General features: G+C 41.7%; 3 protein-coding genes across 3 annotated transcripts; all 3 read right to left on the reverse strand.

Annotated features, from left to right (window-relative positions):
* Positions 1–10223: 10223 nt before the first annotated feature.
* Positions 10224–11128, reverse strand: LOC126613705 (uncharacterized). Its single transcript, XM_050281285.1, has 3 exons — positions 10961–11128; positions 10610–10807; positions 10224–10526 (listed from the first exon to the last, which is right to left on the reverse strand). The coding sequence occupies exons 1-3, from the start codon at positions 11126–11128 to the stop codon at positions 10224–10226; spliced, it is 669 nt and encodes a 222-aa protein (XP_050137242.1).
* A 3918-nt stretch (positions 11129–15046) lies between these two features.
* On the reverse strand, positions 15047–17802 carry LOC126613715 (rust resistance kinase Lr10-like). Its single transcript, XM_050281295.1, has 3 exons — positions 17742–17802; positions 16706–17485; positions 15047–15240 (listed from the first exon to the last, which is right to left on the reverse strand). Exons 1-3 carry the CDS (start codon positions 17800–17802, stop codon positions 15047–15049), a joined length of 1035 nt encoding a protein of 344 aa, XP_050137252.1.
* Positions 17803–23589: 5787 nt separating this feature from the next.
* LOC126631571 (uncharacterized) lies at positions 23590–25873 on the reverse strand. Its single transcript, XM_050301694.1, has 7 exons — positions 25083–25873; positions 24653–25009; positions 24466–24575; positions 24300–24392; positions 24063–24206; positions 23774–23992; positions 23590–23694 (listed from the first exon to the last, which is right to left on the reverse strand). Exons 1-7 carry the CDS (start codon positions 25837–25839, stop codon positions 23590–23592), a joined length of 1785 nt encoding a protein of 594 aa, XP_050157651.1. The 5' UTR covers positions 25840–25873.
* Positions 25874–26323: the final 450 nt, after the last annotated feature.

Raw genomic sequence — 26323 nt, forward strand, 5'->3', positions numbered from 1 at the left:
GTAGGCACAAACAGAACGAAATTGGAGCAAAACCTGATGGTGCCACGTGGGTGGCTGATATGAAAGAGAAGCAAGGAGAAATGAAAGATGGATGGCTCTGATGAAAAGAAAAGAAGAGAAAAGGAAAGAAATGAGGGAAATGAAGGGGGAGTTGGACCAATGAGGAGGGAGAGAAATGAGAGAAAGGAGAAATGGGGGATCGGGACCCGGGCCTTGGTGACCCGACTCGATCGACATCCTTAGCAGATTTCCAACAGGTTTTCACCTATTTTTCCGGTGAATTCCATCAAACCACCACTTGGAAACCCCTTCACGACCTTCCCTCTCCTTATTACACCCCAAAAATCGTGAAATTTGGTCTTGTATTTGGGAAGAACATACCCATAGGTGCCGCAACCTTCCTTGTGTGAAATCCACCAAATCTGAAATGATTTGGTACAATTACCACCACTATTAGACTCCCTTTCAGGTGTGGAACATATACCAAACAAGTTTAGGGGCGTCGAAGTTACTTTGAGGTCTAATTGAACACACCCAAATTCAAGGGTTTCCGACTGTTCATGGCCAATATGGGGTGTTTCCCGGCCAAATTGGGCTTGGCCGCAGGTATGAAAGTTGTTCCTCTCACTAAGATCTACTTTCCTGTAAAATTTGGTAATTTTTGGAGATAATTGATATTTTCCGATGAATCGGGGCGGCCGACCGCCACCGGCGGCGGCGCGTGCTCAGGGAGTTGATGCCGTAGATTTAAGCTAATTTTGATGTGCTGGAACTAAATTTAATAAGTATTTAATGTAATACACTTGTTTGAAGCTAGATGATGATTGTTAGTTATGTGTAGAAATATCAAAGTTTAATAGAATTGGAATTTATAAACTACGAATGGCTTGATCCCTGTTTAGGGTACGTAGGTAGTCTAATGAGATGTTAGATGCAACCATAATACCAGTAAGGTTAAATATTCGAGAATTAATCTTTCAATTAGAGGTTGCTTGATAGAAGAATTTGGGGAATTAAGTTAATAACTTAATTGATTGTTATGGTAATTAAAAATATGGTCAATTTTATAGGAATTAAATCATTTGCAGATTTAGAAGTAAGATAAAAGAAATAGTAGCAAACTAAATCAGAGTTTAGTTTGGGTCTATCACTAATATTATTATTTCCCAAAATAAAGCAAATAAATCGGGGCGGGGCGTTACAAATGGTATCAGAGCAAATGATCATACTCTGTAATATGCAATGTTCTTGAATTCTTGTTGGTATGAGTGATGATATGCATTATGGTTGCATGATTTCACAATTTTTGTGAATAAAGTGGCATGCATGTGATATATATATGTGTGTGTGTGTGTGTGTGTGTGTGTGTGTGTGTGTGAGAGATACATATATGATTGGCCTTGTATTGTGGTGCAATTTCCATGGTGATTATGGAATTCCTATAGTAGAAATTATTATTGGCATTGCTATTGCATTATTTTCTAAGTTCTTTGTATAATGAGGAAGTTATGTGGTGTGTGTGTGTGTGTGTGTGTGTATTGTGAATTATCATGAAATGAAGTGACTTGGATTGTTATTATGTTATGCACTATGAAAATTTAAATTCAAAGATGATGGTGAAAGGGTGACAAGTAGATGGAAAAGTTGTATTATACCTGGACAATTGAAAATTGAAATTGGGCACAATGACCCATGGATGTGAATTGGGCACAATGACCCGTGGATATGTGAATTGGGCAAAAGACCTGTGAATGTGAAATTGGGCGAGAAAGGCCCGTGAATGTGAAATTGGGCGAAAAGGGTCCGTGGATGTATAATGGGGCGAGAAAGGCCCGTGGATGTGGAATTGGGCGAAAAAGGCCCGTGGATGTGAGAAATGAATGGGCACAAAGACCCAATGTTCTGGAAGAAAAGCTCCTTGTGTGGGCTGTGAGAATGGAAAAAAAAAAAAAAAGAAGAAGAAAAGGAAGTGTGTTGTGGATTGGTCAGATATATTACAATCTTTTCCAGCCTATTAGTCATTGTTGGAGATAAAAGAAAATCGTGGTGGAAATCATTGTGTTGACAATGGTAAGTGTGGCTAGAAATTTAAAATGTTTGGCAAATGATAATTGTGGTTGGAAATTTGATATTCATTAAAGTCATGACAATTTATCGAATGAAAATATATATATATATATATATATATATGCTATGGTTATGGATGAACATGAATGAAAATATGGAATGAGATCTTGAGTCATTTAATATAAACGTTTTCCAGTGAGTTTTTGCGCTTGATGAGGAGAATTGACAAGAAAAGTTTATAATTATAAAATTGATTGGTTTGGTTTGCCATTAAGCGTGAAAATTCTAGTACTTTGTTAGCCACGATAGTTATGGCTTGAAATTTGATATTCGATTGTGCCAATATCGTTTATGGCCATAATTTCTGGTTTTCGTGTTGCCAAAAGTAATGGGAAGCAGGATTACCAATAATTACAATGTAAATTTCCAAATAGCAGGAATGGAATTTCGTATAAAAATTCATCGAGTGAGAATGGAATCATAAACTGAGGTTATGATTTGATTATTATAATTTAAAATGACGGAAAGACCATGAAGTTTTCTTCATTTATTATTGGTGGGTATGAGTAAAATTATGAAATGAAATTTTGAGTTCATTTAATACGAACGAATTTTTAGTTGTGTGAGACGTGAAATTTTATGAATTATGGAAAGAATTGATGGAGAAAGGGTATAATTATAAATGTGTTGTTTTGGTTGTCATGAGTCATGAGTGGTCATTGTTGGAAATTGAACAAAACTGATGACGAATATATATTCTATTGGCTATGTGATTAATAAAGATTAGTCCTGATGATTGTTAGGGTCGTAAAATGTAAATTTCTCTTCTTTGGTTGGCGAAATGTAAATAGTACTCTGGAGGTGCATCTCACTAATTTATTCGAGCTGTGGTTACATTTTGAAACAAATAAATCGGGGCGGGGCGTTACATAATACATTATCAGTTTTTTTAGTCTTAATTCAAGTAAAATAATTATTCTAACAACACACATAATTCCAAAATTTTGGATAGCAACTGATATGGGAGTTTTTCACACTTGGACTGATTCCCTATGAGTATTGGGTACCCAGCATCCACCATGAAGTTTCTTCCAAGTTCCAACCCAATAGCATCAATCGATTCAATCCTCTTAAATAAATAGTTGATTTATTCAACGTAAAATAACTTTTTCCTCTTATTGTTGTTTTTAATACTCTATTGATTTATTCAATTCAACGGCAAAAAATAATAATTAAAAAAAATAATACATTATCAGTTTTTTTTTAGTCTTAAACCTTTTCCTCTTATTGTTGTTTTTAATACTCTATTGATTTATTCAATTCAACGGCAAAAAATAATAATTAAAAACAATAATACATTATCAATTTTTTTTAGTCTTAATTCAAGTAAAATAATCCTTTTGACAACACACATAATTCCAAAATTTTGGACAACAACTGGTATGAGAGTTTTTCACACTTGGACTGATTCCCTATGAGTATTGGGTACCCAACATCCACCATGAAGTTTCTTCCAAGTTCCAACCCAGCAGCATCAATCGATTCAATCCTCTTAAATAAATAGTTGATTTGTTCAACGTAAAATAACTTTTTCCTCTTATTGTTGCTTTTAATACTCTATTGATTTATTCAATTCAACGGTAAAAAATAATAATTAAAAACAATAATACATTATCAGTTCTTTTAGTCTTAATTCAAGTAAAATAATCCTTCTGACAACACACATAATTCCTAAATTTTGGATAGCAACTGATATGAGAGTTTTTCACACTTGGACTCATTCCCTATGAGTATTGGGTACCCATCATGCACCATGAAGTTTCTTCCGAGTTACAACCCAGCAGCATCCACGTCCACTTCAATGATTCAATCCCTCAGAATTACATTTTGTTTTGCTTGTTTAAGATTCATATTGTTTCATCTATTTGAAATTCCAAGTAAAGTTTGGCCAAATGTGAAAAGAAAAACTTGGGAGGGGTTGCCACATGCATAGGACAAGTCTAATACTTGATTTCCTTCCATGCTGCTAACCAAAAAAAAGTTAAAACAAGAACTAGTAACAGACTCCCTTAAATTAGGTTTGAAAGGTTACACGTTCAATGGTATTATTACATGTGGATGCAAATTTCTTCCTCCTTGATCTCGGACAAGATTGCACCTACAAAACAATTAACACCTTTGGTTAAGGCCAAAAGCCTCACGCGCCCATGATGAATGGGGGGGCTTTGGCCGAAGAACCTCCGATGCCAAAGTTAGAATTTAGAGAGAAAAGTGTTGTGAGAGTTTTTGGGAGTTTTGCAAGAGTGTGAACCTAGGTTTTTAGAGAAAATGGGGTTCAATATATAGAGCATGGCCGGTCCCCCTTTTTAGAAAAGGTAGCCGGCCCTTTGGGGTATTTTTGTGTGAAATGGGTGATGTAGTTGGTAATTAATGGATTAATTATGATTAAATCCATTAATTAGCCAATTAACTCAATTTATATGGAATGTTTTGAAGGTTATGAAATAATTACCTTGTGGAAAATATAGGATGAGGACGGATGAAATAACTTTGAATTTGTTACCTATTTTGGGCACTTTTGACTTGATTGAAGAATGATTGTTCGCTGCTTGCGTGTAGGAATCCTGATATGCCTCGAGGGTAATTTTGTCATTTTTACCCAAATCCATGTGTTGCCTTGTGATTATTTTTTGCTCCACAAATGCTCCCACACCTGTTGGGCTGCTCGTAGGAAAGGGCAGTAGGTGTAGAGATCTTCTTGCTTTAGGAAACGTAGGATTGTTTCATATTTTGATGTTGATTCCCTCTTTAATAGGAAATCAGATCCTTATAAGAAAGGGAAATACATTTCTCTCAAAGCCTATTTAAGTTCACCTTAAGTGGGTTATTAAATCAACTTTGGTGAGCGATTTATTCTACTCTACAAGAGAGAGAAAGCATAGAGGATATTTGTTCCCCCTCTTCTAGCAATCTTCTACATCTTGCCCGTGCAAAGGACCGTCTTTCGCTGCTTTCTTCATCTTCTTCTTTGATAGTGTTGTCGTGGGGCAGCCGTCGGGGTGGTGTGGCACGTCGGCTGGTAGGGGCCAGGAGTCGGCTCGACATGGGCCGATGAGGTGTTATGGCAGGGACCACTGCTTGGGCTGCTTGACTTAGCTAGAGCCAAAGGCAACTTGTGAAGCTGAGGCCACGAATTGAGGGGCTAGGGCGCAGTGTTAGGCGAGCCACATGGCTTATGTCCTTTGGGCTTTTGGACTTGACGGGGGCTAGGATGGCGATTAAGAGAGATGACAAGGTCGCGGGCCTCATGGGCTGCTGGAATGCTGGGATGCAAGCCTCCTGCCTACTAGTCTGAGAGAAAATAAGGAAAAAGCTAGTATGGGTTAAGTTTCATTGTTGAGTACCATGAATAGCGTTGGCTGCTTAGTTTTCTTCGCTGGGAAAAACGTGGGTTACTCTAGAGAGAGAAGGTAAAAATGATCAAGGTAGATGCATTGGCTCATCTGAATGCTGTCGTGGAGCCTATTATGAATGAAGGTGGAAAGAATAGATGTTCCCCGCCTGCTCAAGAGATGCCGGTTGAGAAAACTGAAGACTTCCTCCGCTTCTTATGAGGGCCCGCCTGCTACCGAGAGTCCTGTGATTGACATGACTTCTTCCAATGGGAAGAAAAATAAGGTTGCTAGATCTGAGCATGTGGTGCCTGCCATGTCAAGAATGGCATGTCTGATTGTTGATAGTATTGCTCAGTGTAGAGGTATTGTCATGCCCCTAGTGCCGAAGTCTGTGCCAAGACGTCCGTTGGGAGTAAAGTCTGGTTCTCCTTCGGAAAGGCTTGCTATTATGAAAAGCGATAAGGTGAACTCTGCTGCTAAAATGGCGCTAAGGCCCATTCCCTCCGCTGCTAAGAATGATTCACCTGTTGGGAAGGAGAAAACTGTTCGCGTGGGCAGCTGTGAGAAATCCACTAAGCCTGCTTCTAGAGAGGCTGCTGAGATCTGTGTGCTCTTGAAACTAGATCTGCTTGAAGACATAAACGCTTGTGCCAAGTTTGTTGATGGCGTTTAGAAAGGTTTGTTTGCCCAAGTTCCTTTGCGAAGCATACAACCCAATATAGAATGACAACTCTGCTTGCTATGATGCAGATATAGCAAGGTTGCCAAGGAGGTGGCAAAGACTGTGGCAGTTGAAGCTTATTATTTGATCGATGAGATCAAAAGGCTGGATTCTGAGCTCGTTGTTTTGATGGGGTCTAATATTTCTGCCCCCACTTCTATGCAACTTAAGACCACTCGCTAAGATATTGTTGACTTGAAGACTAAGCTTGACGCAATCCAAGTTAAGTATGAAAGTGTAAAGAAATGGATTGGATGTTACATACCTCAGATTCAAGATCTTGAGTTTGCAGTTTATGAGCTTCGTTTCGCTGTTTATGCAAACGATGAAGAGTTGATTGCTTCTTATAATTAAGTGATCCACTTCAAGAGAATTATCGATAGGCTTGAAGCCCAAGTGTTGGAACTTCAAGGTGTACTAAAGATCAACGAAAATCTGAAGAAGGAAGTGGATGAGTTGCAGTGCGTCCGTGTTGGTCTGCTTGAGGAGGATGAACAGCTGAAGGGTGAGAATGATGGGCTCAAGGTTTCAAGACCTTCTCTATTTCTCGGGAAGACTTGCTTGCTTTTACTTTTGAGGCTTCCATTAGGGAAGTAGTTGGAGAAGTTGGTGCCCAGGCTGAGGCAGCCGAGGGTGAAGCGCTAGATGATGCCACTGCTAAGAGCGTCATGGCTGCTGAAAGTGTGGCGACTTAGTAGTCGTGGGATGTCCAAGCTACCGAAGTGTAGTCTTCTAGGTAGCCTTTAGTAATTTCTTTGTTTTTCTCTGTAGCTCTTGTTTTGCTTGAACTCCTTCGGCTTTTGCTAGTTGTTTATAAACATGCTTCCTTCGCTTTTCTTAATCTTCACTTCTTTTGTTCATGCCCTAACCTTTAACTTTATAGACCAGTGGCAGGCATGCTACTTTTCTATAAGCAAACAGGCCCACGTAGCCTATGCAGTCGTAGGTATTGGTGTAGAACTTTGCAAAGTTGTTAGCCATAGGGTTGGCAGCCGAATGCCTTACTTACAGAAGTAGACAAGTTTGCATAATCAATAGGCTGTTAACCTTGGCTTTCTCCAATTTCATAGGTTGCGTAGCAAATATCACAACCAAGGACGGAGCTAGAAATGTTTTTGACTAGGGGCGTCCTAAAACAACCAAGTGAAATAATGGGTGTTAAGTTGTTGAGGGTTAGGTATAATGAAAAATCTCTAAATTAAAAAGTTAAATTTTAAATTGTAATGCAACAAACGAATGGATGAAGTAAGTTCATATAAAATACTTTGCAGAGTAAATTTTTTATATCAAGTTATGATACTTCATCGGTTGAATTCAATCTATTTATGAAACCCCCAGTTCAATTGAGTTTGAATTAGGTTAGAAAACGTGGAATATTCGGAACCAAAATCAAAAAATTAATTGTTGTTTTAATTGTCATGACAATTTTTTCCATCGCCCAAAAATCTGAGTGGGGGCGGATGCCCCCTCTGGGCCTTAGATAGCTCCGCCCTTGATCACAACACTTTAGGACTTGGTGTAGGTTGTTTTACGCTTGGCAGAGGTGAAGTTTATCAACTACGTAGCATGTCGGCAGTGGATAAAGCTTCGTAGATGCACAATAGCTTGTTTAACCTTTCACAAGAATGTGCGGTTGTATAAGTCTAGCGTGGTTTTACTGCTCGAACGGAAAACCGTATGCAGTATTTCAGAAATCGTAAGCTACCTTAGTGCACTCGGTAGTAGCTTTAGGGTTCCAGGGCAGCCGTCTGTAGGGCGTACTGCGTAATGTGCCCCCTCCATCTCTAGGGCCTGGTTCCCCACGGATTAGGCCAAGAAACCTAAAATCCTTCAGTTAGCTAAGCCTTGAAAAAGATCATTATGGCTACGTCTAGGAATCCCGGCGCAAGCCATCGTGCATCTAGTTATACTAGGGCAGCCAGGCTCATCCACATCTGGATATTCGGAGTGTATAGTTTATCCTCCCATCTTGGAGAGCTGACCCATGTGGGTGTTGGGGAATTAGTTTACCCTCTTGCATTGGAGAGCATGGTTGGTCCTTCAGGGGGCGCAATTCTTGCAATAAGTCCCTAAGAAGGGCGCAATCTTTTTTTGAAGTGCATGAGTGATTAGTTGTTGTAAGGATGCAGCCGAGCCAAGTTGTGATTACTTCTAAATTCCTCATTGAAAAATGAGTGAAACGAATGAGAACTTAGCTATAAGGTAGGAACTGCATAACAACTAGATAGTCCTCGGCTTGTGAAGTGGTGCCCGTCGAGTTGCTTGAGTCTTCAGGCTTTGATATAGAGGGAGGTCACACATGGTTCTTCCTCAGATTGTAGGCACTCCACTACTTTTTGATCTTTTTATTGTTTCATGGTGACGAAGGTGTAATTACTCTTGTCACCTACTCTGCTGATCCTATACGGACCTTCTTGTTGGTGATGGATTTCTTGAGGCAGTCGAGGATCATCTTGTTGGATGCTTCGACCCACCTATTACCTTAAGGATATCTTGGCCGTTGTCAGTGACAATGGATTGAGGGATGCCAAATCAGCAAATGATGTTTCTCCATATAAAACGTTCTATGTCTGTCTGAGTAGTGGTGGTCATGGGTTTTTCTTCTACCCATTTGGTGAAGTAGTCAGTTGCCACGATCATCATGCATCTGCTCCTAGTAGCAGGCGGCATAGGTCCTACCAAGTCGATTACCCATTGCATGAACTCGTTGGCAGGCAGTGCTGGTACCAACTTGTAACGTTGGCAGCAGTCGCACTTTTGTACTAACTCAATAGCATCTTGGTGCATGCTAGGCCAATAGTAGCCTGCGTTAAGAGCTTTCTGTGCTAAGGATCGACCTCCAGAGTGATTTCTACAAACGCCTTCATGGATTGAACTTAGAACCTTCAAGTCATCGAGAGGTGTTAGGCAGTGGAGATGTGGTCTGATGTAGGATCTTCTAATAAGAATGTCGTTCCACATATAGTAGCGTGCTGCCTTGATTTGGAGCTTCCTAGACTCCAATCTTTCCAGTGGGAGCGTGTCGTTGACCAGGTACTCTATAATAGAACTTTGCCAGTTGGGAGTTATACTAACCTGTGACATTTTGGTTATTAGCTCCGCCTATATGCTTGGTTTGTCTAGATATTCCACAGGAATAGAGCGTTTGAATTGGTGGTCGAAGGCGAAGCCTAGACCGGCTAACGCATCTACGTGGGCGTTGTCTGCCTGCGGAACTTGAGTGAGAGTGTAAGTCTGAAATGGCTCAAGATGCTTGCATACCTTCTCTAGGTATTGCACCATCCTCGGATGTTTTGCCGTGTATTCCCCAGTAGTCTGGTTGGTGATTAACTGGGAATCAGAATGAATTACAAGCTTTTTCACTGCCAAGTCTTTTGCCATTCGAAGGTCTTCCAATAGGGCCTCGTATTCTGCTTCATTATTGGATGCTTTGAAGCCTAGAGTGATCGCCTGCTCGAGCATTAAGCCGTCTAGGGTGACAAGGATCACGCCTACTCCTGAGCCTTTATAGTTGGATGCTCCGTCGACATGCAAATTCCAGAAGTCTCCATTGGATGGAGTAGGCACTGCTAAGGTGTGCTCGGCTGCTTCTGAGGTGTCGTTAGGCCGCTCTGTTGCGTCGCCTAGGCTAGGCATAAATTCCGCTATGAAGTTTACCTAGGCTTGGGCCTTTATTGCCATGCGAGGTCAAAAAACTAAACCATATTGGCCAAGTTCCAACGCCTACTTCATCACTCGTTGAGAAGCGTCCGGACCATGTAAGATTGATTGTAGAGGATACTAAGTCATGACAATGATTATATGAGTTTGAAAGTATGGTATAAGCTTTTGAGCCGCAACAACTAGCGCCAAAATTAATTTTTTGATCTTTGGATATCTTGTTTCTGCATCGAGAAGAGCTTTAAAAGTGTAGAATACTGGCAGTTGGACCCCAACTTTTATCGTATGAGGGCAGAGCTCACTGCTACTTAGGAGACTGCCAGGTAGATGTATAAATCCTCCGCTGCTTCTGACTTGGATAGTAAGGGATGTGATGTGAGTTACTTCTTCAGGTCTTGGAAGGCTCTTTCGCACTCTTCATCCCACTCGTCTTGTTGTGCCCTCTTGATAGCTTTGAAAAAAGCTTGCATCGATCGGTGGACTGCCATAGGAAGCGGTTGAGGGCCGCTCATCCAGTCAAGCTTTGGATCTCCTTCAAGGTGGTTGGAGACTTCATCTCTAAGATTGCTCAGATTTGCTTGGGATGTGCTTCTATTCCTCATTGGGTTACTAAATACCCTAAGAATCGGCCTGAAGATACCCCAAATGTGCATTTGGTGGGGTTGAGCTTCATCTTGTACTTTCTGAAGATGTTGAAAGTTTCTGCCAAGTTGCGGATATGATCTAACTGCTACTTGCCCTTTACCATTATGTCGTCGACACAGACCTCTATTGTTAACCCAATTTGCTTCTTAAACATCATGTTTACTAACATTTGGTAAGTGGCTCCCGCATTATTAAGGCTAAATAGCATGACCTTGTAGCAGTAGGTGCCTCGCTCGATTACGAACACGGTTTTCTCCTTATCAGGCTCGTACATGGCTATTTGGTTGTAGCCAAAGTATGCGTCTAAGAAATTGAGCAGCTAGTTCCCAGAAGTTGAATCTACCAATAGATCGATTTGAGGGACAGGATAAGGATCTTTTGGGCATGCTTTGTTGAGGTCGGTGTAGTCTACGCAAACCCTCTATTTGCCCTTTTCTTTCTTCATGACTAGCACGACGTTAGCAAGCCATACTGAGTATGCTACCTTTTCTATGAATCCGGCCTCCAATAACTTGTCAATTTCTACCTCGATAATCGTTACTCGCTCGGGTGCAAAATGTCTTCTATTTTGGATCACCGGTTTGGCAGCGGGGTCAACGTGCAGCTTGTGGCAGGCTACCTCGGGGTCAATGTCGGGCATGTCGAACAATGACCATGCAAAAATGTCTCGTTTTTCCCTAAATAAAGTCGTGAGTTCTTCCTTCTAAGTTGGGCTTAGACGTGAGTCAATTCTAGCCATCTTTTCCGCGGCTGGGGATCAAGAATGACGTCTTCGGCGTCCTTTTCGGGTTTCCATCCTATCTCGTTCGCTTGGGTGCCATCTTTTCGATTCGCCTGCTGTAATTGCTATTTGGTAACCTTTTCGTCCCTTTGGACTTCGGTAGCCTCCACAAGGGTAAAGGTCTTCTTTTTTTATTCATTCAATACTTGCACAGTTCCTCGTCGGGATGCAGCCTGGTTAGACTTGATCTTTTCTACTCCTCATCCCGGGATGCGGAATTGGATTTTTTGGTACTTGACGGAAGTGACGGCATCCAGCTTGATCAACCAAGGTCTCCCAAGAATCCCATTATAAGGAGATGGGCCACTTACGATTATGAACGCCTGCTTTGAGACAACTGGAGATGTTTTCACGTCAAGTGTGATATGGCCGATGGCAGTTGAGGTATGCCCGTTGAATCCGATGAGTACCTTTGCTCGGCGTATGATTGTGCTTTCCAAGCCCATTTTCTGAATGACTGAAAGTTCAAGTAGGTTGACTGCACTTCCACTGTCAACCATCATTCTGTCGACTATAACATGGGCTAGTTGAACAAATACCACTAGTGCGTCGTCGTGTGGAAAGTCAACGCCTTCTGCATCCTACTTGATAAAGCCAATGATAGGTCCAGGTTGGATGTCGGCTGCTTGGATCTGTGAGACTAGTAGAGCCTGTTAAATCTTCATTTTTTGGAATTGCTGGTGGCCCCCAAGTGCTCGGATTCGACGAAGATGCCATTAATTCGAATCATCTTGGTTGGCGGTTTCTCATCGTTGTCTGCGTTCTTTCTAGGCTGCGCAGCTGGCTTGTCTAAGTATCTGTCAACCTTACCTTGTTTCACGAGCTTTTCTAGCTAGTTCCTCCAAGTGTAGCAGTCATCAGTTTTGTGACCGGGACCTCGGTGGAATGCGCAATATTTGGTGTGATCTAACTTGGAAGTATCCCCATTTGATTTTTGGCAGTTTGAACCATGGCTCGTTATTGATGTCATGAATGATTTGGTGGATCGGAATTGAGAACCTAGAATAGTTCTTGGTCGTTAAGCTTTCTTTGTTCATGGGTCGGTCCCTACACTTAGCCTCCTGCTTGCTTTTGTTGGAATGTTTCCCTTCCTCCTTCCTTTGAACCACTACCGACTCTTTTCGAGGCTGCTCGGGTGCCTTCTCTACTCACCGAGCCTCGTCCCAAAATGCATGCTTCTCTACTAGAGCAAATGAGTCTGCTAGAGTTAGATCTTCTTTCATGATCATTTCTCCAAACAGTGGGTGGTCTGCTGGGAGTCCTTTTTGGAAAGCTGCACTTGCTATTGAGTCGTTCCATCCGACGATTTTCGCCTTCTCCGTTTTGAACCTCTTCACATAGTTGTGGAGCGACTCCTTTGGGTTTTTCTTCACGTTGAACAAGTGGTCGGACTTTTTCTTGATCGAGCGGTAAGATAAGTATTATTTGGTGAAAACCAAGGAAAGATCATCAAAACTTCAAATGGATCTTGGTGGCAAGGTGTGAAACCAATATTATGCTTTGCCTTGTAAAGTAGTGGGGAAGATTTTGCACATAATGGTATCGTTGCGCCGATAAAGGATCATCGTGCTTCGATAGTGCTTCAAGTGCCTCTCTGGATCTCCATCTCCTTTGAAAGATGTAAAATATGGCATGCTAAACTTACATGGAGGCTCTGTCTGCTCGATTTCGTCTGTGAAGGGTGATCTACTTATATTGGTCATATCCCGCCGTAGTGCCTCATCGGCCACTTCGTTACGTTGAAAATCATGCAATCATTCGTTGAAGAGTCTCTCTACCACTTTTTGGATTTGCCTTTGCTGAGGTAGTGGAGCTCTTAGCTGCCCCCGGTCTTGACCTGCTGGTCTAGACTGCTCTTCCATGTTCTTCGCTTGTTCATACCGCGGAAGCGGTGCATGTGGTCCATCCCTAGTAGGCAAGGAAATTCTTTGCAAGCTGCCAGTTGAACTTGATTCGGATTGAGTGACTGCTTCTCTCCGTCCGTCGTGCTGCCTACTTCGATATGATGTGGAGAATGCTCATTATGGGCCTAGCCACGAATGAACGCTTGTTGCTCATGTTGATTATCGAAACGTGGCCATAACCATGAACAAATACTTACCCGTGGGCTTAGCCGAGAGTGCACGCTCCTCCGCGCGCTAAGACGGGAGTATACACTGTCTCGGGAGCCCAATCGGAAGTGTACCCTGCCTGAATGCTCATTTCGTGTTTGGTCAAGTGGCTGCTTGCCAGAGCGCTGCTAGAGAGGCTTTTCGTTTGCCCTTGTCCTAGTGTAGGACACCTCGTCTGGGGCACATTGGATCTCAGTGCGTTGTAGAAGCTGATTCACCAAGGTCGTTTGTTGTGCAATGGCATTTGTCAACTCTACGACTTGATGCGAAAAGTGTTGTTCGCCATTTGGATTGGAAATGCTTGGAAAAAATGTGCCTCCTTGAGCAATGGAAAGGTGGTAGACTCCAGGCACGAGATTTGAGTTGGGAAATGTCAAATTCGTGGAAAATATGGTGAAAATGCCCCCAGCTCAATGGTAGGTTCGCATGGTTGAGATAGTCTTGGGTCGACTTGGGCTGCTTAGGAGGCCACGGGAGCAGGCTGGGTCGTGGGAGCAGGCTTGGTCATGAGAATAGGCTTGCTCACGAGAGCAAGCTGCTCAATACGTGATGCATGCGAATAAGAGGCTTGGGTCGTGGCTTTGGTGTCATGGGCCTTGGATGGCACGGCTTGGGCTTGGGCTTGGGCCCGTGCAAGCTTGGATGGTACGGCTCAGGCCGTGGTAGCGGTGCTGCGAGTAATGGTGACCGTGGTAGCCACCGCGGTAGTTGCCATGGCGGAGCCCCGTAGCGATGGTGCCGCTCCTATGATCACATTTAGCCTCGTGGATCGCCGTGGTCCCATTTCTTGAATATTGGAATTTTCACTTGTGGAATTTTCTAAATTTCTAGCCATTGTATTTCTCTTTTACGTTTTCTCAAAGAATCTTTGCAAATAAAAAATTCTAATAATAAGAACGTACGAAAAATTTACAAATGGACAAGAAAATGGAAAAACCTTTTGATGCGGGAGTCTTCTACAAGTGTGTGACTCTGCTCTCAATGAAAGCACCAATTTGTGGATGCAAATTTCTTCCTCCTTGATCTTGGACAAGATTGCACCTACAAAACATTTAACATCTTTGGTTAGCCTCACGCGCCCACAATGAATTTGGGGGGGGGGGGGGGCTTTGGCCGAAGAACCTCCGATGCCAAAGTTAGAATTTAGAGAGAAAAGTGTTTGGAGAGTTTTTGGGAGTTTTGCAAGAGTGTGGACCTAGGTTTTTAGAGAAAATGGGGTTCAATATATAGAGCATGGCCAGTCCCCCTTTTTAGAAAAGGTGGCCGGCCCTTTGGGGTATTTTTGTGTGAAATTGGTGATTTAATTGGTAATTAATGGATTAATTAGGAATAAATCCATTAATTAGCCAATTAAATCAATTTATATGGAATGTTTTGAAGGTTATCAAATAATTACCTTGTGGAAAATATAGGATGAGGATGGATGAAATAACTTTGAATTTGTTACCTATTTTAGGCACTTTTGACTTGGTTGAAGGATGATTGCCCGCTGCTCGCGCGTAGGAATCCCGATATGCCTCGAGGGTAATTTTGTCTTTTTTACCCAAAAATCCACGTGTTGCCTTATGATTATTTTTGGCTCCACATTACATACATTGGTCTTACTTTCTATTCTAGTTCCACAATTGATTCCAACTCTAGTCATTTTGCCAGAATGCTTCCATTTCTAGTTGTAGGACCTGTGGGCACAAAAGGGATTAGAAGGCATGGTCAAGCTTTCTCCGTCTCTTTCTAACATCTGAACCGTTATTTTCATGGAAGGACCATCCATTGGGTGCCACTGGATGCACCATAGCCCTATAATTGCCAGTTTCCTTGGAATTTTACCATCTCCTTCTTCCCCAATATGGATTCGTAGGTGATGAGTCCATATTATACTATATATTTTACCCTAATCTTAGTATTAATTTATTTGTTATTTTGGTAGAATTGTGATACTTTGTTATATATTTTCAATGTAGGACATTCGATTTCCTCTGGAGCAAAAAATGATCAAACGGATGAATTTTGGAGTGATTCAAATTGGAGGATGTTCATGTGCCTTTCAAGATGATTGTGTCAAAATTCCATATTTTTCTACTAAGCCGTTTGACCGTGGCAATGAAATAAAGGTTCAGCGCGCAGCTTTCCCAGATTGACGTTTATGGACGTTTTGGGTATTTTGAAGGACAAGATGGCATATTTTGAGGAAGATTCCTTCTGAGGATTTGTAGGGGACGTCTCAAGATTTCAAAAAAGACCTTTTGGGACCAAATCGAAGTTGATTTGGTTGGTCAAAAATGTGATTTTCTGAGAAGTCCGAATTTCAGTTCAAATAGGAAACCTTTTATTTTCTGTTTTATTATTTTATTATGTTTCCTAGTTTTATTCTAAGACCTTTTAGGGTTTTATTTTGTGTTAGTAGACATAAGATATTTAGCTATTAGGGTTAAATAAGGGAGAACGCACGCACTTTGGCTTTAGAGAGCTTTTGACGATTCAAATTTATTTTCAAGGTGTTTTCTATCCATGTTTTTAATAATATTTTGTTTATGATTGTTCGTAACTAGTTTCATTTGCTAGGGCGAGGCTACAAGCCTTAGCAAGAATATGTAATGTCTTTTCAATTTGCTTATGATATTATGCATGCAAGTTTTGAATTATTAATCATTGTGTTTTAAACTATCTAATTGTCTTGATGATTGGCCACCATTAGGATATTTGGAAAGGTAATTTGATGCAATTTTGGCGGAGAGTTGTCCCTAGAATTGGCGCTGGTTTCTTGTAGTTAATATGTGTAACTTCTTAGGATGGACGACACATCTTAAGGGTTGTATGGTTTTTCAAAAGGTTTTCACAAAACTTAATGAGTCTTGCATGTTCACATTCGATCTAGACGCCATGGACATGTTGCATGTTAGATATACGTTCTATGTTGGAGGTTCCAAATATGGCATACTTTAGGAAAACCTAGCCTTCAAAATATGCATGTGTAATTATTAAGTAATTGAAAGAACTACGTAGGATTGTCAAGGTGACAACAGAACCCTAGTGCTCAAATTTATTTTTAAAACTATTTTCTTTTGTTTTCTTTACTTTGCTAGTTTCTTTAATTGTTTTAATTTAAAATTCGTTTTTAATATTTTAGGTTATAAAATCAACCTCATCCAAACTTTGTTTTCAAATAATTAATTAAGATTTGGTATTTATACAAATTATTCATTCAATCCCTGCGGAAAACGACCTTACTTGAGCTCCTATAGTACGATAACCTTGAACTCTTGCAAGTATTTTTAAGTGTTTTTATCCCTATTTTTGCAGGTGGTAAAAATTCCTATCAGTAGGTCATCCCCTTCCTCTAGAAGATTATAAATCCATTGTGGATAGTAAATTTCATTTGTGGTGTTCTCTATGGTTGAAGCAATATTCTTCCTTCCTCCTACCATCTCAAGCAGCAGCATTCCAAAGCTATAGACATCTGCCTTGTAAGACACATTTCCAAAATTCCTGGAGAACACTTCGGGTGCAATGTATCCCATGGTCCCCCTAGCTGTAGTCATAGACACCAAGCTTTGATCCTTGGAACATAACTTGGCCAAACCAAAATCAAAAAATTTTGGAGTGAAGTTTTGGTCTAGCAAAACATTATGGGGTTTGATATCGAAATGGAGGATTCGTTTATCACATCCTTGGTGAAGATATTCAATTTCCTTGGCTATGCCTAGGGCAATATCCTGCAACTTATCCCAGCCAAGGAATGAATTGTCACTATCTGCAGATGAAATGAAATCTTGCAGGGAACCATTGGGGAAGAACTCGTAAACAAGAGCTCGTACAAATCCATCAGCACAAAATCCAACCAAGCGAGCCACATTGATGTGGTGGATATGACCCATGGTTCGCACTTCATTTAAGAACTCTTCCCCATCTCCCTTAAAACTGTTGAGGACTTTGATAGCAATAAGGAAATCAAAAGAAAGCCTTCCCTTGAAGACAGTTCCATAGGCTCCTTGGCCCAACTTGTCCTTGAATTGATCTGTAATCCTCTTAATATCTGCATACAAATACCTGCTCGGTTTGAGTGCTTTGTAATCCTCTAAGAATCTTTCAATTCTTAATCGACACTCTTTTGTTGGATATAAGTCAACAATTTATGATATAATTATATATGCTAATAAATAATAAATGTGAATAGAAAAATTAACTGAGTATGAACAAAACAAAAATATAAAACAGACAACTTGAAGATCGAGGCTTGTGTACCGCAATGTTCTTGAAACAAAAATTTCGCCCTTACTCAGTGCTTGTAATTATACAGACGTCTGTTTCACCAGGATTCAACGATCAAGTCAGAATTCCAGCATCGAAAAACTTGATTCAACGATCATCAGTAGAACAAGAAGCAAAGAACCCAGGATTCCACCTGTAGCCAATAATTTCCATGTGTTGCCTGTAAAAGATAATTGCAAATTAAATCGAGACTGTCAATCAATTATTATGTTGTCAAATAAGCTTATTTGTTGTCTATATTTCTATTACAGCTAAACAGTTGTAATTGTTTTCCTTATATTGGCCACTTCCCAAAACTAAATCCTATTTCTGCAATCAATTATATGACAAATGAATTATGTTGCTGTATTTCATATATATGCTAATGCTATACAAGTATCAACAAATGGCAGCAACTTGAATTTTATTTCCTAACGGTTCTTATGCTAATATTGTTTATTCTTTTACTGCAGGTTTCTTTCAATATCACTGGGATGAATTCCGTAAGTGGTCCCTCTCCAAAACAAATATGAAAAGAAAAAAGGCTCCTTTTTGTTTCTCTTTCAAATTCAATATTTCCAACTTTATCGTATATACAAGCCTCTAACTTTTGTCGTTCGATTTGAACATGAAACCTCTTCCAACAAATTATAAGTAACCATGACATGCAGTAAAGTAAATCATATTTGAAAGTTGGCACTTGTTGGTTATATGCCAAAAGCATAATTATAGGACCCCGCTAAAAAGATATATTTCAAAACTTGATCATTTAACCGTAATAAAGACTCGCTGTAGTATTGCTAATGTTGTGTATTGTTTTTTTCACTTTTGTCACTGTAGGAAATTCCATGACTGAAACCGTGAATCTTGGTAATGATTTTCTCCCCAAATGCCAACTTCTTTCTTTCTAGTCACTGTAGGTTATTCTATCTGCACTTCTCAAAGATAGTCTAGTGTTTTGTCGTTGTTGAATTTTGTGTGGTATTTTGCAGGACACTTTGCTCGATGGTTTACATTCAAATCCATTAGTAAGAGCATGTATTTCTTGCATAGAGTCAAGTCTTTGGTTTTTATTCACTTTTCAACTTATAGCCGCTGATTTGGCTTTTAATTTTTGCTATTTTTTGTTGCAGTGCGTGGATGGGGTATACTGATGTGCACTGGTAAGAAGAGCCTGTATTTGTGTGTGTGTGTGTGTGTGTGTGTGTGTGTGTGTGTGTGAGAGAGTGTGTAGATTCCAACTTCTCATGAATAAAATAAATTGTAATTTAGAAACAAAAGAACTTGAAAAAAGTTGAAAGTAGTGTGGATCTTGTTTGGATCAAAACTTGAACTTTGGGCTCAGGAAATGGGCTGGCCCAAAAGGATGCCTAAAGGAAGAGCCGGCCTAAGCCCAGCCAAAACCCAGAAAGCAGAAAATTGGCTTTTCTGACTTGGTGTAGCTCATGAAGACCACTTGCTCACCTACCCAAAAGCCAAGTGGTATAGACTGACCAGCTATACAGCCCATAAAGTACTTTATAATGGCAGAACAAGTAATATAGCTGATGAGTCACTGCCTCTCAAGTTGCATTCGGGCAAGGCTGCTGCTACAAGAGGCCAAGCTGAGTTGTCTATAAAAGAAGAAAGAGAAATCAGGATTAAGGACACTCAAACAAACAAACAAATGCAAGCACAAACTCTGCTCAAAGCCAGATTTGCCTTCAAAACGAAGCTGTAGTCAGCCCAAGCCTTCATCCCTCTCGGGACAAGCCTTCACTCAAACCCTTGTAATAGCTCTGCTACCCTGTTCAACCTTGTTGTAGTATCGATTTCTCTTTGTAAAACTCCTTTCCTTATCTCTCCCTAAAAGCTCTCAGACCCTTGATAAGCCACAAAGATAGGAACCTGCAAGACGACCAGACTTGCCCGACAAGGTTAAACCTTGCCCGACCTTCTTTGTTTTTTGTCTTTTCATTCATTAGCCTAACAATATGTTGTATACTTCCAGTTGTATTCAAGTTATTTCTAGTAAGATGACTATTAAAAGAATCTCTTAGTGCTTCGATCCGATTTGAATATATCTTCATTGTTCAAACCAGATCTAAGTTCTAAGCCCTCGGGCATGTAAATTTGATCAGTTGAAAGTCCTTGGCCTCAAGGCATAAAAAAGAACCTTATGTGGACTTAACCCATCCACGATAGCCCTTGATAAACAAGAAGTCCGAAGTTACTTGGGGCGCAAGTAATCGACCTATCCCTTAGTTTTATTTCTATTATATTATGATTATCATAGAACGCTTAAGCATGGAATGGATTCTGATAGGAAGCCTCAAAGCCTACACCTAAGGCCCCACAAAGGCACCTATTTGGATTCATTCCATTTCGCGGTCTGGAACGTTTGAGTATAAGAACGAATTCTGATGGGAAGCCTCAAGGCCTACACCTAAGGCCCCACAAAGGCACCTATTTGGGTTCGTTCTATCTCTCAGATTCGGGTAATCAGAAGTATAATAGTTGTAAGGCTCCTGCAATCAATCGAACGAATATTATATGTTCGAGCACTGGTTTAGTTATTAACGGGAAGCCTCAAGGCCTACACCTAAGGCCCCACAAAAGCACCTGTTATAGCTAACACGGTTTCTCGGGCATATATATGTATATATATATATATATATATATATATACACAACTAAAACGCGACATCCATTTTACATCTGCCATGCTAAAGATGGCAGTGGCACGCCTGAGTACTTAGAAGTTAATCTTGATTGTGAGCCTCAAGGCCTACACCTAAGGCCCCACAAAGGCACCTCTCAAAGTTAACGTTGTCCTTCTCTTCCAGCCTTGCCCGATAAGCAGTGCCCAACGAGTCTTGCCCGACGAGCCTTGCCCGACAAAGCCCGACAGTGAAGCAGAAGCCCGACAGCAGCTCTCAACCGGCACCAACCTCCTGGGGAGCTGTGCGCTCGTCGGCCAGGAAACGTCCCCGACGGAAATTCCTGAAGCGAACATAGTTTTGGCACGCCCGGTAGGATCATACACTTTGTGATCTTGCTTATCCAAAAAGAAAAACCACAAAATTGGTAAAAAGAATCCGAATGAGGTTTTCTCTCACCCTTTTCTCCTACAAATGGCAGATCAATCAGGAGATCCTTCTTCCCCATCAAGACAAGTGGTCCTAGAAAGCCCAACTTCATCTGAGAGATCGGAAGGGAAGGGAACTAGTGAACTACAAGCTACTATGATCCAAGTACTAAAAAGCATGGAAAGAATCTCCTTGGAAACCAAGGGAGAAGTGAGTAGGCTCTGTACATTAAGAGGGAATCTACAGAGAAGACTTGATCTGGAGTTTTCTACTCCAAAAGGGGCTCAGGAAAGTGGGATGAGCCAAGTCACCATGAGAAGTGAACCAATCATTCCCTTATTCCCACTATTAGAAGAAGAAAAGGATAAGGGAAAGAATAAAGTGGTTCCTGAAGGGAGTCAACCTGTGATAGAGCTAGTTCTAGAAAAAGAGCCTCCTAGCTTCCCATTATTATCGTTTAATAATAGGAGGCAGAGCGAGCAAGAGAGAACGAAGTATGGAATGCCTGTAATGATAGGGGAGACTAGCAGAAAGGAAGGCACCACTACTTCAGATAAACCTCCACCTTACAGGCCACCCCCGCTGGCTAATAAGGGAGGGGGGACTAACTGGAGGAAGCCCGAACCAAGGAGAGAAGCAAGTACGGGCAACGACCAGAGCCCAAAGATCGACACTGCTTTCATCGGTCATGATGATAATTCAGCTACTCAGCAGTTGAGGGAAGAATTGGCTGAGCTAAGAAGGACAGTAGCTCAAAATGCTCAACCGTGGGCCCGCCCAGTGTTCAGGGTCACTTACCAAAAGCCTTATCCTGAATATATTGACGAGCTAAATTCATGCCCTCTTAACTTCAAGATGCCTGCATTCCCAATGTTCACAGGTGAAGATAGTAGCGTGTCCTCCAGATACCACATTTTCAAATTCTCCAATCATTGTGTGGCATATGAGGGCAACCCAAATTATAAATTGAGGTTGTTTGGGAATTCATTGGCGGGTTTAGCATCTCAGTGGTACTCTCTATTACCCCCTAACTCTATTGCCAACTGGGGGCAAATGGAGATGGCTTTCCACGAACAGTTTTACATAATAGAGCCAGAATTGACTATCAATGACCTTGTTGAAGTCAAACAATACGATCATGAATCTACTGAGGACTTCATGATGAGGTTCAAGAAAACAAGGATGAGATGTCAATTCCCCGTCAACCAAGCGCAGCTCATATCAATTGCTCAAAGGGCTCTGAAATTACCTTTGAGGAAGAGATTTTATGATACACAATTCAACGAGCTGCAAGAATTGGTAATTGCTGCCACTAAGTATGAGAGGCTGTTGCAAGAAGAGGAACAAGTGAAGCACACTTCCAAGGTCCCTCCCTTCTACAAAAACAAAGCTGCAATTCATCGTTTGGAAGTAGGAGAAACAAAGCCAGAGCATGAGGGTGGCCATGATGAAGAAGACATTGACGTATGTGCCGCTGAAATAACCACACCTTTCAAACCACTGATGGTAAAAGGGCTAGTCCAACCTGTCAAAGATCAGAAGATCGTAATGAACGATGGTGGTTTCGTCCCCATGAAACCACCCAAGTACCAGAGTTATTCGTTCGATCTGGCCAAGGCACCTGAGATCTATGAAGAACTGGTGCGGGCAAGAGTAATTTTGCCCAACAATACCAAAAAGATGCCCAAACCAGAAGAACTCAGAGGGAAGAAGTATTGTAAGCTACACTATACCTTCAACCATTCCATAGTCAATTGCGTCCAGTTTAGAGATTGGATACAAGACCTGATAGTGAAGGGAAAGTTGTTACTTGACAAGCCCCAAGCCAGTATGATGGTAGATACAAACCCTTTCCCGGAGGCTCCTATCAGTATGATCAACCTTATTTAAAAAGAAGAGCCGGGGTCACCAGTTGGTACAGCAGAGGAAAGAAAAGATCTCGGGTTGTCCTAACACCCCTGCATGAATAAAAGTACCATGAAGGGGACTAAGGAATCAAGATCAGGCCCTAAGATTGTTGCTAACAAGGGAAGTAGAAGAAAGAAGAAAGTAATCAGGGGGGGAAGAGTTGCCCGAAGTCAATTCAAACAGTACCAAGAGCAGAGCAGGGGACAAAACACATGTTCATTCCAATAAGAAAAGGGTTACAAATCATCCTATTCTAAAAAATTAACATCTTCACTCAGGGTCACTATTCGAGAATGGTATGTCTGCATAATGGCAAATATCCTACTAGGTTCGGCCAAAACAGTATGGCTATTTACAAGTTGGGACCTAGTATGCTCTAACTCCGAGTTTGACTTCTCTACTCCCTCAATTTGGTTTTCGAGGGTATCCAGAAGAGTTGCTTGTTCAGCTTTAAAAGCAACCAGTTGTTCCTCCAGCTTTTGGATTTCAGAAGTAACAACTTTAACCCTTTCTTTTGTCCGCAAGCTTTCATCCATCAACCGATCAACTTGAGCGGAAATGCTTGACTCTTTCTCCATAAAGCATCTTGCCCGATTAGCTTGTCTATCAGCTATCTGGTATTGCTCCCTAAGAGCCCTTAAATTCTCAAAGAAAGAGAGAAAGGAATCGTGCTGAGGTTTTGATAGCCGACCAGTTTTGAAAGACTCAATTGTGACCTTTTCTAAATCACAAAGAGCCTTGAGGCTGAATAATGCAGTGAAGTCCTTCCTCGCCCATTCTTGGAAGACTCGTTGTTGCTCTGAAGAACTGGAGGTCGCTGAAGTATGTCTTGAGGATCTCAACCTCGTCTCAAGCCGCCCAAGTGCTTCAAAACGTTTGGGCAACTTAACAGGGTTTGAGGATGGAAAAGGAGGAGGATCCTGCACTGCAGCTCCCTCTAATGAAGCAATGCCCACTAGGGGGCAATCTCTGTCTGCCTGATCTTCTCAATTCCAGAGGGGGGGAATCTCTGTACCTCCAGAAGATAAATGAGGACGGGAGCACTTTGACTTACGGACCAAACGAGGGGGGGAAGTCTCTTTCAAAACTTGCTGCGAAAAGCCAAAAGGACCAGGTCAAGACAAGAATATAGTTTGAGGCAAAAATAGGCTTTGGAGAGAAGAAATGTACCTGACTTAGCCCTGGGGTTTCACCAGGAAGAGTATTAAATCCTCGTTGAGAGGAAGACTTTCCACCACCAGCAAGAGAAGAATGAGGTTCATCAATATCAACTATCGGGCACGCAGGCACCCGTGAGACTATTACCTCTGAAGTTACAGGAATCTCAAGGATTATGGGTTCATTATCTGATACCACTGATGGAAGGGGTGGCTCATATACCGGAGAAGGCTGCAGAAAACATGAGTATGAGTTAATCAGGAATTCAATTCAGGAATTTAATTCGGGAATAATGGCTCACCAAGTTACTGCCCTCATCCACGAAGTGCAACATAACTCCTGTAGAAGGGTCAAACTGAGAGGAAGGAGTTGCATCCAGGGCAGGAGAAGGAATCACAAACTTCATAGGAGGGCCATGACTAGGCAATGAGGCAGATGCCCCAGCCTAAAAACAGATAGAAGAAGAATAAGAAAGATTCAGGCATTAAGTCCAGAAACTATAGAGTTACTTAAGGGTTGAAAAGGAAGAAAAGGGTACCTCTGAAGGGTTGACCTGAGGATGAGAAAGGCTGGTTTCTCGGGCAAATGATGGGGAGGCCTCCGGCGGAAGAAGTTTTTCATCTCCTGCGGCCTGATTCGAATAATCAGATTTTGAGTTCTGTGAAAGCGAGAAGGGATGTGCAGATAAAAAATATAAATCATACCTCGAGTTCTTTGAGGACGGTATTTTGCAGTTCTTCAGCCTTTTTGAGCATGGCAGCTCTTAATGGTTCCTCCTTAGAAGCAATGATTGGTCTTTTAGATGCTTGAGGTCCTGTTTTTCAAAGAAAATAAGAAGCAATTAGTTAAAGGAGAAAGGTAACAGTTTGGTAAAGAAGAACAGAAACTTACTTAAAGATTGTTGCTTCTTTCTGCCTGCCTCGGGGACTGGAGCAGATGGGGCTGATGACTTAGGAGGAGCAACAGTTCTTGCTCTCTTACTCTTTCTAGTAAGAGTTGGTCGTGTGGTTTTGGGTAGAAGTACAGGATCAGGGTCTGAAGCCTCGATCACAACCGCTTTCTTTCGCTTGGGTGCTTTAATAATTGCCTCGGGTGTTTCTTCAGCTCCTGAATCTCCAAAGGATTCCGAAACATCCACACCTTCCCCAGCTTCTTGTCTTTCAGCCTCTGCTGCAGCGCCATGGAGAACTGCAGCATCAGCTGAGTCATCCTCGGACTCAATGGCTTCTGATTCAACATCCACTGGGGCTGCGGGGTCAAGCAAAATTAAGGTTAGAAGGACTTTAGAAGGGAAACAGAATCAGGATAAAAAGAGAAGTACCTATCAGAAGTGACCGATTCTTCTCTTGGATCATCTCCTTCCAATTTTCAAGCTCGCCCGAGCCGGGGTATGACTTAAGAGAAAGTTGACTGAAAAGGCGGTCATGAGTCTCTTTCAAGTCTCCTCCATACTTCTTGGTCCATCTGTCTTCCCACCAAGAAGAGAAGAGCGAGGTACATTCAAAGTTGAGGATGATGGACTTTCGGGTAGCCTGACTCATTACGTCAAGACTGCGCCGGGCAGCTCGGAAGATCACCTCAGAGGGAGTTGGTAGTCGAAATGAAGTGCCACAATGGATAGAATCGAAGAACGGGATGGGAATAGCCTGCCTAAATCCTAACTGCCTGCTACAAAAGTTAGGATGATACACCTTCAAACCTCGGTCATATATATTACCCCGAACTCCCCAGGCCAGGTCTCTCGGTTGAATGCAGCTAATGAATTTCTCCCTACAAGAGGGGGTAGCATATTCACCAGGAGCATCTTGAAAGACTTGGTTAGAAAACCAAGGGTATCTCCTCAAGACCGACGCACCCCATTCTAAATCTGATCGAGTCTTACAAACTTTGAAGAAGTAGAAGCAGGCAAAGGTGGAGTGGTCTATAGGGGCAGCTTCAGCCAAGATTCGGGCAGGGGCCACACCCTCCGGGAACTCCAAATTGGCAGCCCGAAACTCTGGGAAGTACCATTGAAGCCAAGTTTGTATCATCCAGATAGGCCCATTCAAGTTGGTCTCAAATGGCTCACCTTGAGTCATTTCGAAAAGGAGATGATAAAGATGAGAAATGAGGAATGGGCTGTAGCTACATCATTGAAATTATGAAGAACTTCTACTAAGGGGATCCATTCAACCCTCACCCCTTTAGACTTGTTGGGGAAGATATGTTTGTTGAGCAAATATAAGAGGAAATACATGTGCTTTTGATCTTTATCAACCCGAGGAGAGCTTGCCCCAAAATTTTCCTTTACGAAAGGAATGAAACCTTTGAAAGAGGTCCCATAACTCTTGAAAGTTGCAGAGTTATAGTTCAAAGAAAGGAAAGTAGTGGATGAATCTGAGCTTCCAGTGGTAGAGAAAGGAACCCAGTCTTGAGTAACGTCCACTATCCTGCCCAATGGCCTTAACCCGAAGACCTGGGCCATGTCAAGAATGGTTGGTGACATGGGGCCCATGCGGAAGTCGAAAGTATTCGTGCCCGAATTCCAGAAAATGAGGGCAGAAGAAAGCAATTCGGGCTTGG

Source organism: Malus sylvestris, chromosome 1 (assembly GCF_916048215.2).
Source record: "Malus sylvestris chromosome 1, drMalSylv7.2, whole genome shotgun sequence".
NCBI lineage: Eukaryota > Viridiplantae > Streptophyta > Magnoliopsida > Rosales > Rosaceae > Malus > Malus sylvestris.